Genomic DNA, 10,620 nt, shown 5'->3' on the forward strand with positions numbered 1-10,620 from the left:
TTAGCACCAAAAAAAAAAAAACAAAAAAACAAAGAAACAGCTAATATTGAGATCCACGTCGGAAACAGTTTCTCCGAAAATATGAATCAATAAGAAGGCGATAATTTTTGTTTTGTTTTAGGGAGTGGGGGGGGGGGGGGGGGCGAGTATCACCCACCCACCCACCCCATATATTAGTGTCCAATCAATAATAACCCACCAAAAAAATTGCAAACAACGGAAAGCCATGCTTAACATGGGAGGGGGGGGGTTATTCCAAAAAACGTTCTTAACATGAAGATCTTGGGGATGTTTATTCTGAAAGCCACTCTAAAGATAATTCTCGTTCAGGTCCACCGTTTTTAAAGTTAATATTCTATGGTTAATATTCTCCATTGGCTTCGGTCTATTGCTTGTTCTCAGGGTCCGACGGTACTGCTGACACCCATTGCCTTGCACATCAAGTCTAATACCCTTATCCTTTGCCTGGCTCTCTTTCCGTCAGTTTCATTCTCCAAGATGTGCCATTTGATGCCCTCTTTTTCGCCCAATAGGTGTCCAACAAAGCAGCACTTTTCTTGATGATCTGCATCAGTAAGCAATTGCCCTTAATTCTTCTTAGGACTTCAGCATCTAGCACTCTCTCTGTCCAAGAAATGCTAAGCATTCGTCGATAGAACAAAATATCAGATGCTTCCCAACATCCACTCATCGCTTTGTTGATTGTCCAAGATTCAAACCTGTATGTCAGAACTGACCAGACGTAACACTTTAGCAGCCTTTTCTGGATTCCAAGACTCAGATTTTGTGCACCCCGAACGCTTTTCATATTCATGTTTTCTTCACAACAGCTATTCTGCATCTGACGTCTGATTCTGATCGACCATCTGATGTAATCATGCTTCCCAAGTACGTAAAGCTTTCCTTCTGATGTACCGCGGTTCCATTCACTGATAGACGATGAGGTATCTGAATTTTCTTACTGCAGACTTTTGAAAATGTCTTCTGACAGTTGATTGACAGCTCCAGTTCCAGACTTTCTTCCGCTGCTATATCCAGCAGCTATTGTAGTTTTTCTTCTGAATCAGCAATCAAGGCGGTATCATCTGCATATCTGAGATTGTTGTAGGAATATCACCAAGCTGTACGCTGGGCTTTGTCATCAGTTTCGACATAGCAGTCTCACTATACAGATTGAACAGATCAGGCGACAGCACACACCCTTGACAGACTCTTTCTGGATTTCTAACTATTCACCGATTTCGCGGTGAAGTCACACTGCCACTTTCTGATCCCAGTACAGATTCACGATCACTCGTAGATCTTTCCCATCAATCTCTAGCTCCTCCAACATTCTTATCAACTCCTTGTGTTCGACGTAATTAAATGCCTTCACATAATTGATGAAACAAATGTACACGTCTTTCTCCTCTTCGATGCATGTCTCAAACACAATATAGCATTCTGGGTTCCTTTTCCTGGCTTGAATCCGAACTGCTCTTTCGACAAATTGTCTGATCGTATCATTTATTCAATTTAGTATTTTTTTTTTTTTTTTTTTTTTTTTTTTTATTCAATTTTCACCCCAAACAAGGCACAGTGCCACTTTGAAGCAGGGGGCTACTATTAGGGAATTAATTAGCGGGGTCATTATGAAGGCAGAAGAGTAGAAAGATGTTTGTTAACATTACACTTGAACTTCTACATATCATTGCAGTTGGGAAAGCAGAATCCCGGAAGGGAGTTCCAAAGACCCGCAGTTCTGGGGAAGAAACTATTGGAGTAAAAGGCTTTCTTGCACCTAGGGATCTCCACTGTAAAGGGATGAGACTTAGTAGCTTGTCGGGTTTGTCGGGGGTAGTTACGTCGGGGAGGTACAAGTGTTTGCAGTTCGTCAGAGCATTCACCATTAAAGTATTTGTAGAACAGGCAGAGGGATGCAACATCTCGTCGATGGAACAGAGGTTGAAGCCTAGATGACAGTTCAGGACCTATTAGGTTGGCGACTCTTTTTTGAACCCTGTCCAGGAGCGAGAGACAAGCAGCAGATGCACCAGCCCAGATGTGACAACAGTACTCCATACATGGGCGAATGGTTGCCTTATAGAGGTATAGGATACTGGCAGGCGTAAGTAGTTTTCTAGCATGGTAGAGGGAGCCAACCTTCCTTGCAGCAGCCTTGGCAATGCTCTCAATGTATCTATTCCAGTTCATATTCCCTGTAAACGTTAGGCTGAGGAGTTTAAAAGAAGTACTTTCAGGCAATGTGTTCTTGGCCATTGCTATTGGTGGTAGAGAAGGTTTCTTGTAGTTATTGAAGGAAACAAGCTTAGTCTTAGCAGCATTGAATGAGACCAACCATTTTTGTCCCCATTCCACTACGGATTGGAGGTCATCCTCTAGTGTTTCTGCCATTTTCTTGGATATGTGTTCATTTGTTTTCCCCTCATATCTGTTATAGAGAGTGGTGTCATCGGCAAATATACCCATCTCCGAAACAATATTATCAGGGAGGTCGTTTATGAATATCAGGAACAATAGAGGTCCAAGGATAGACCCCTGAGGCACTCCCGCATTTATGTCATATTGTTTGGATGTACGTCCGTCGAGGACAACTTTGATTTTTCTATTACTTAAGAAGGATTTAATTACGTTATGAATTCTTCCAGTGATAACGCACAGGTAAATTTATTTTTTTGTGTCATAAGCGATACAAAACAAAAAAAAAAAATTATGGCTCTATGAGTGAGACAAAAAAACTGGAAAGTAAATGATGTTTAGTGAAACGATGTAAACATTTATTGAGTGGATTTCTAACAGCATTTGTTTTAATTTTTAAGTCACTGGGGCGAGATTTCAAAGATGAAAGAGAGCTCGCAGCCATTTTTTCTTATGTAACGCAAGACGTTACTTGTTTTTTGAGCTATATAAACGTTTTAAAGTAAACACATTTATAACAAATGTTATCAAAGGCAAGATAAGGTGTTTATGTGAATTTTTACCATCTTGCTATTTTAAAATAGTTTCCAAGTTAAATTCAAGCTTCACAACATTTTTTTTTTTTTATTAAATTGTTAGGTGGAAGCATAGAATAGTTACCAAACACCCTCCCCATGTTAAGAATGGCTTTCAAAATAATAGCGTTATTCCAGAAGGGTTGCAAAAGTGCACTGCATGCACCGGTACCCAAGATACGTTACTATTTACTCAAGTTTTTTTTTTATGTTTTAGCTTATTTTAAGGCGTTTATTTACTTTGAAGCACAAGTAGTATCGAATCTTAAAGTTAGAACAAGAAAATAAAATGGCTAACATGATGAGATGGTCATTTGGAGTCTCGATAATCTCTCAGAAATGAAAAATTAAACAAAATCCTGTAGAGAAACACACTCAGATCACAGTCTCATGCGAGTCATTTTCTCTTGTTCTAGCGTAAGACTCGACGTGATTTGTGGTTGGAAGTAAATAAACGTTTTAAATAAGGTAAAACAAAAAATATTCAGGTAGCTTGCCTTTGGTAACATTTATTTATATATTTTTGCTTGTTTTTTATTTGTTGTTGCTTTTACCATTTTTTCGCTTTCTTATTGTTGTGTTTACTGCAAAATGCCCAACAGTTTGTGAAAAAATTAAAACCCAACTTCTAACTTCAAGTCCGGGATGGTGTATAACTTTCGATTTATGGTGATTCAGAAAATCAGCAATTTCACCGGTAGAATATAAACTTTTACTAAAAGTCAGGTTTGCAAAGAAATGGCCGCGACGTCTTTGAAGTCTCGACAAAGACTTAAAAATAAGGGTGCTAGTGCACTTATTGATCCGCGCTATTTTTTAAATCGTATTTCTAAGTTTAATTAAAGTTTTATGATACGGTTTTTTTTTATTCAATTGTAAGGTTAACGTATAGAATATGTACAAAATACTCTCCCCTCCCCATGTTAAGAATGGCTTTTTAAATAATAACGTTATCATTTCAGCACGGATCAATAAGTGCACTAGTACCAAAATAAGAAATAAAACAAAATGGTGGTAGAAAACCACCCAATAAATGTTACCGTGACATTTAATGGATGGGTTTATACCACCATTTTGTTTTATTTCTGATTTTGAAGTGATTATCGAGACTTCAAAGATGTAAGGAGACATCGCGGCTATTTTTTCGGTATTATTATACAAACACCGTGACAGCGTTAGGGTTAGGGTTAGGATTAGGGTTAGGGTTAGGGTTAGGCAAAAGTCTTGGGAACATAACGATTTTAAATATGTTGTAATGTTCCCAAGACTGTTGAAACACCCTGTATATTTGTTTTTTGATAACGTTTTCGAATCTATATGTACAGTAATACAAACCTGTTTTTATTTAATGTAAAATGTTCATTTAGTTCGAAAACAAGTAATATTGAGCGCTACTGAAGAACAAGAAAAAATGTATCATGTTAATTCAGCTCGAAAAACAGTGTTTACCGATGTATTGGAAAATTAAAAATGGCGCCCGCCCGGCTCTCTCTTTGACACGGTAAGTCTGGGAAAAGGAGTTTAAATTTATACAAACACCGTGACAGCGAATTAACCTAAACCCTAACCCTAACCCTAACGCTGTCACGGTGTTTGTATAATAATACCAAAATAACTTATATTGTCTTTGATAACATTTATTTGTTATATATTTGTTTGTTTGTTTTTTTTTTTTTTGACAACTTTTTCGAATCTATGTGTACAGTAATACAAACCCGAAGTACCAATTGATTTTATCCAAATTTACATCGTATTCAAAGTTCACTACGTTACAATAATTTGAACTATCGCCATAACTTAATTGTATACAAGCAATATCGAGCAACACTAAATGAATAACAACGGAATATTATTTATAAAAATCATACCTGGAGCTTGTCGATCAACTTCACGTTTCCCTCGATGTTTTCCTTGTTTGTGATGTTTATTTTGTTGTTTTAAAGCGCCAGATCTGTGCGCCGGCTGCACGTCGACGGCCATTTTCCTGAGTTTCTATTGATATTATTCTCCACGTGTTTGCTAATGCGGAAGTCGGTTCTGCCATCTGTCGGCGAAAACGAAAAAAGTCTAAGAACGATAACTCTTCTTTTTTTAGCATCTAATTCCTTGTTTGTTTTTACTGCTTTTTTTTCTTCTTCTTAATAGCGATTCCATTTAGTGATATTTAATTGTTCTTTATCTTTTCTAAATATATAATTCCATGGTATTTTATTTTAATTGTAGCTCAACATTGACTTTGATTGTTGATTTTTTGTAGGATTTTGGAACGAATATCACATTTAGGGCTTACTGCACACATAGATTCGAAAAAGTTGTCAAAAAACAAATATATAACAAATAAATGTTATCAAAAGCAAGATAAGTTACTTTTTTCGTGTTTTTATTCAATTTAACATGTTTATTCAGCTCGAAAAACATACATTGTTTACCGATATATTGGAAAATTCAAAATGGCGGCCGACTCTCTCTTTAACACGGTAAGTTTGGGAAAAGGTGTTATAAATAATAAACTAGACAAAATACTATTAGAAAACCACCAAATATATGTCAACCTATGTCACGGTAATATATATTGAGCGAGTTTCTAACAGTATTTTGTCTAGTTTTATATTTATAGCACCTTTTCCCAAACTTACCGTGTTAAAGAGAAAGTCGGGCGCCATTTTAAATTTTCCAATACATCGGTAAACACAGTATGTTTTTCGAGCTGAATAAACATGTTACATTAAATAAAAACACTGAAAACATATCCAGTTAGGTAGAAAGTAACTTATCTTGCCTTTGATAACATTTATTTGTTATATATTTGTTTTTTGACAACTTTTTCGAATCTATGTGTACAGTAATACAAACCCCACATTTAAATTAAGGACGGACAAGTAGATTTCTGAATACTTTTGGGAACTTTTGTATGATTTGACTCGGATCCTCGAGATTTTCCGTCAATTATGGTTCGGGCTTGACCGGCAGTCACCGGATTAAGCCGAGCAAAGTAACAGACGCAGATGAATTTCAAACAAACACCGGAAAAAAATACATTAGATAAAAATTAATAAAAACCTACTGTAAATTTACTTTTATTATTATTTTTTTTCTTTTGCAACAAAAGTTTTTTTCTTTCTTCTTTTTCAAGAAAAAAGTAATGCCTTTTAACCGTAAAGTGAAAGTACAGTTTTTTTTTTTCAAGACAACTTACATTTGTTTTTTAAAGCAAATTTGCAGTAAACGTTTTTTTTTTGTTGTTGTTGTTGTTGTTGTTGTAAACAGAAGTTTTTTATAAGAATAGATGAATGGTTTTATGAAAACCGTAAATTGTTAGATGAAAGTACAGAAAAAATTGTTCAATAAAGCTTACAAATGATTTTTTATTAACAAATGTTAAAAAATAAACAGAAAAAAAAAATCACCTACAAAATTATTTAAAAATTACATTTTTTTATACAAAAAAAACAAAATGTCGATTTAGTGTTTGAACATTTAGATAATGCTCAACTTAACCCGGTGATTGCCGGTCGAGCCCAAGCCATAATCGACGGAAAATCCCAAGAATCCAGGTCAAATTCTGCAAGAGTACCGACTTTTATTATCCAATATAATCTATTATGTTTTCACTAGCGGCCATGTCTTTTTCCAACTGAAAAGTACTAGTGCGCATTACAAAACATCTTGTTGGAATTTTTTTTTTTGCACCAATAATGGTGCATCCCCCACGTTTACATTTATTATTTTTTATCTGGTTCTTGTATTTGATTTTTCGTATTTTGTTCTTTTTTTATTCTTAGTTTCGTACATTTTGGGTTTGTGTGAAACTCCTTTTAATTTGGAGAAAAGGGAAATGCTAGCTCCGTGATGACATCACGAGCTCAGCACGGATTTCGGCCTCTTTTGAAATTCCGCCGACGTGGAGATTAGACTTTGTTTCATTGCCTGGCACAGAAAATGGAATTTTGACGAGCCTCCTTCAAAGAAGAAAACCCGGCAAGAATACCCGGGTATGTGACGAGACATACTTCTGAAAACTATCTACATGACTACGGTTTTGTACGTATTTTAGAAGGAGTGAAATTATTTTTAAAAAAGACCTTATTTTACGTGACAAGGAATTTTGGAACCTCCTACAAAGAAGAAAACACAGGAAAGAAAATCCGAGCAAGCGATGCGGCCATACTACTGAAATCCATCTGCGTGTCTATGGTTTGCATGCAAACATGGAGGGAGAGAAAATTCTAAAAGGACTTTAAACAAAAAAAAAAGGAAAAAGGCACGTGCCTGACTGGCTTTCAATTTGTGAGTACGCTCCTAAAATTTATTTCATATGCGAGTGTGATTAGGAGATACTATTTTGAATCTTATTATTGTATTCATTCATGGATACGACATTTTCATTATAAGAACCAGTTATTTTTCTTTTATATGGTACCTTGGCATTTCATAAGTTTAATGCCTGCAAGGGAAAAATTTGCAACCAATTTTATTGTGAATGAAACCTCTTCTTCGATTCAAAGCAAGACCTTTATATTTTATTCTTTACCCCCCCCCCTTTTTATTCTATGTTGTCATTTTTTTTTTTTCAGGTTAGTTACTTTAACGTCGAATTTATCTGGAAGCAAGATTTTGACATTTTTCAAATTTCTACCATTTATGTAAAAGTAGTAGGAAAATTTCTGCTTCTACTTAAATGCATTTTGTAAATTGTTTTCCCCTATTAAATGCATTTTGCAAATTTTTTATTCCCTTTTTCGGAACTCTTTGAAAATAGAGTGTATTCCTTTTTCATCGAGATACGTTTTAATTCTCTTTCGGTAAATGCATTTTGCAAACTTTGTCTCTATATTAAATGCATTTAGCAATTTTTTGTCCCTTATTTGGGACACTTTGAAAATTAAGTGTACCCTTTTCCAATCGACATACATTTTACTTCCTTTTCTTTCAAGTTAGGATTAAATTTAACCTCTTGACATTTCTGCTACCTCCGCTATCTTACACTATCAACTTGTCTCTTTGAGTCGTTCGACAACTGTGGATTTCTTCCGTTATCTAAAGGCATTTTGCGAATTTGTGTTCCCTTATTTCAGAATACTTTTCAAACTAAGTGGTCTGTTACTTTGAATAATTTAACGAACTAAGTTACTATACGCCTTGTATGATACGACGTGTGTGCCCTCCCCTTTCTATTTCGAGGCACGTTTCTGTTACTTCCTCATCCACAACACCTGTCTTATTGATGCTTTCCCTTCCCACATTGTTAACTTAACGTGTCTGTTAACGCTCTCCTTAAAACATTCGATGACTACTATCACCATTGAGTTAATGTGACTGTTAATTCTGTGTGTCTCGAACATTCGACTTTCGTTTAATAAAAATTCCCGAATTTAGCATGTTTATGTACGTCTAATGTCTTTATTTATATCTGGCTAATATTTTACGTACGTCTAGTGTAGCGCACAACTTTTCATAAATATTTTTCTTAATAAGGAGAGATTAAGCAATACGTATATACGTTCTATTTTCTACTTTTTAAAATTGAAGTTGTAACTTTTGTAACTCTCTTTCCGGATATAATTTGCATTTTACTTGCATTAGTTGAAATTCCATGGGTATTGCTATTTACGTTTGGGAGAAACTATAGCATTTTCTGTCTATAGTCAGCGAATAAGAAATCCTACTTGACTGAGGTAATTTTATTTTTCGTCCTAATCCAGCGTGTTCGATATTTTTTGGAAGCTGGATTTTCTCCACTTTAAGAAACAACTTTTTATCTAACTATACCCTCGTAGGGAGCCTAGTAAATAGAGATGCTGTGTCCGAAGCCGGTGTTAGTTGTATGCATGTATTTTCCTCAATATATTAGAAAAAAAACGAATAAGTATATACCCCATTATTTTGATTAAATGAACACGTGCGTTCTCTCACATGTGTTAAATATTTCTGAGTTGTGAATTAACCAGACGATATTATTAGAAATCTTGTTCTATACATTGAAGATATTTATTATAATTTTCTATAGCGAGTTTATATCCATTGGCTTTGCGGACTGTGTTATTCTGGGAATTTGTGAAAAGACAAGTTCCCTTTTCTTTGCCTTGGCCCGTATTTGCATTTGGTTATTTGGATTCCTTTGAAGATACACATGTGACATAAGTGGTATGTATCCTCCACCGATGTAGTTGCATATTTAAACTCTCTTCCCACTTTTTCCTAGATTACATTTCAGTGAGGATATTGCTATAAAACTGTTAAACGTTCATTTTCTAGTCTATTAACTCCCATATAGAAGTTTGAATTTTAAATCCACTTAATTTTAATTTTGAGTCATAGTGACCCTTTTAATTTGTAACTGGGGATTGTATCCCTTGATATTTTCACGGCTAAATATGCTGTATTGGTCTTGTTTTGTTTGTGCTATGAGGAAGGAATTTTATGCAAATACTTTTGTAACCTTTGTGTGTGCATTTTTTTGTGTATAATTTTTGAACGCCTATTTTTTGCATTTGTTTGGATTTAGTCCATATTTTTGAAAAAAAACGAACACTGTACGATGTTGGTCACTCATTCTTCCAGATTCCTTGTAAGGAAACAAAAGTTTTATTTAGGGAAGATTATCGTTGTTTTAAATTTGTTGCGGTTGCAGAGAGAATCACCTAAGCCTTATTTTATGACAATGAAGGCCGATGTCGATGAATGGTTGTCATCAGTAAATAATATAACAGAATTGTTGGGTGATCGTTCCTTGCGTGAGGACGTGGACTGTTCGCTAGTAGAGGTGGATGTTGTTAATGTTGTAGTGTTCTCGTCCCAGGTTCAATTCATTCTTTCGAGGTTGGCAGATGGTGTGGAGTGTGATTCCTTTTGTAACCCTGTGATATTCGGAACCCCTAGGGAGATGCTTGGCAAGTTACCAACTACTAAGCCCGAATGTCCAGACTCTGAAAACTGTTTGCTGAGTGCTGGCAAGTCTGGTTTGGAAAATGTTCCATCACAGTCTGAAGGCAGTGTTGCAAGTGCCACTTCAGAGGATCTGCGTAGTCAGGCGCTGAAGTTTGATTTTTCTGGCAGGCAGTTTGCCAGTAATATTTTAAAGAAAAATGAATTGCGAGTGAGATTCCCAGGTATCATGAATGATACCCCTCGTGTCCACGACTTGTTAAGTGTGGGCATGAATATCGTGAAATTCATGAAGGGATTTCCATGGAATATTGGTATTGTTTTACCTTCTAACCATGTGAGTTCGAAAACTCGCATATGTAGTTATTTACCACAACTTTGTCAGAATAATGAGGAACGTAGTCATGATGGTGAGATATTACCCAGGTCATGTGGTTCTGACAATAGCCAGTGGTTGAAGGACAGGAGTCAATCCTGTGAGAAAGTACAAGTTTTATGCACTTCTTTAAGGGCTAATGTTAGCACTGGGAGAGAAATTCTCCATCAAGGGTATAGGGCAGAAAGCACTATATCCACCTGTGAACATGTAAAAACCAAGAGGAGAATGGTTTTTGAAGAGTTACGTGAAGTTGGACTGGGGCGTCCAGATTCAGCTACCTAGGTGTTTCTGACACCTATACTCAACTTTGTTTGTTTGGCTACATGTATATGGCTATACAAACGTTTAAAACTGTAATTGCCT

The 10,620-nt window shown here is 35.7% G+C and overlaps 1 protein-coding gene across 1 annotated transcript in view; it reads right to left on the bottom strand.

The window, feature by feature from the left end:
- Positions 1-5,063, bottom strand: part of LOC145293770 (pre-rRNA-processing protein TSR1 homolog) — an 80,331-nt gene extending 75,268 nt beyond the window's left edge. Inside the window, exon 1 of the mRNA XM_080140281.1 lies at positions 4,862-5,063. Coding sequence (XP_079996407.1) covers positions 4,862-4,973 — 112 coding nt within the window. The 5' untranslated portion in view covers positions 4,974-5,063. The remainder of the gene's footprint in view (positions 1-4,861) is intronic.
- Positions 5,064-10,620: the final 5,557 nt, after the last annotated feature.

This window comes from Euprymna scolopes, chromosome 15 (genome assembly GCF_053919585.1).
Source record: "Euprymna scolopes isolate OS-2025 chromosome 15, ASM5391958v1, whole genome shotgun sequence".
Lineage (NCBI taxonomy): Eukaryota > Metazoa > Mollusca > Cephalopoda > Sepiida > Sepiolidae > Euprymna > Euprymna scolopes.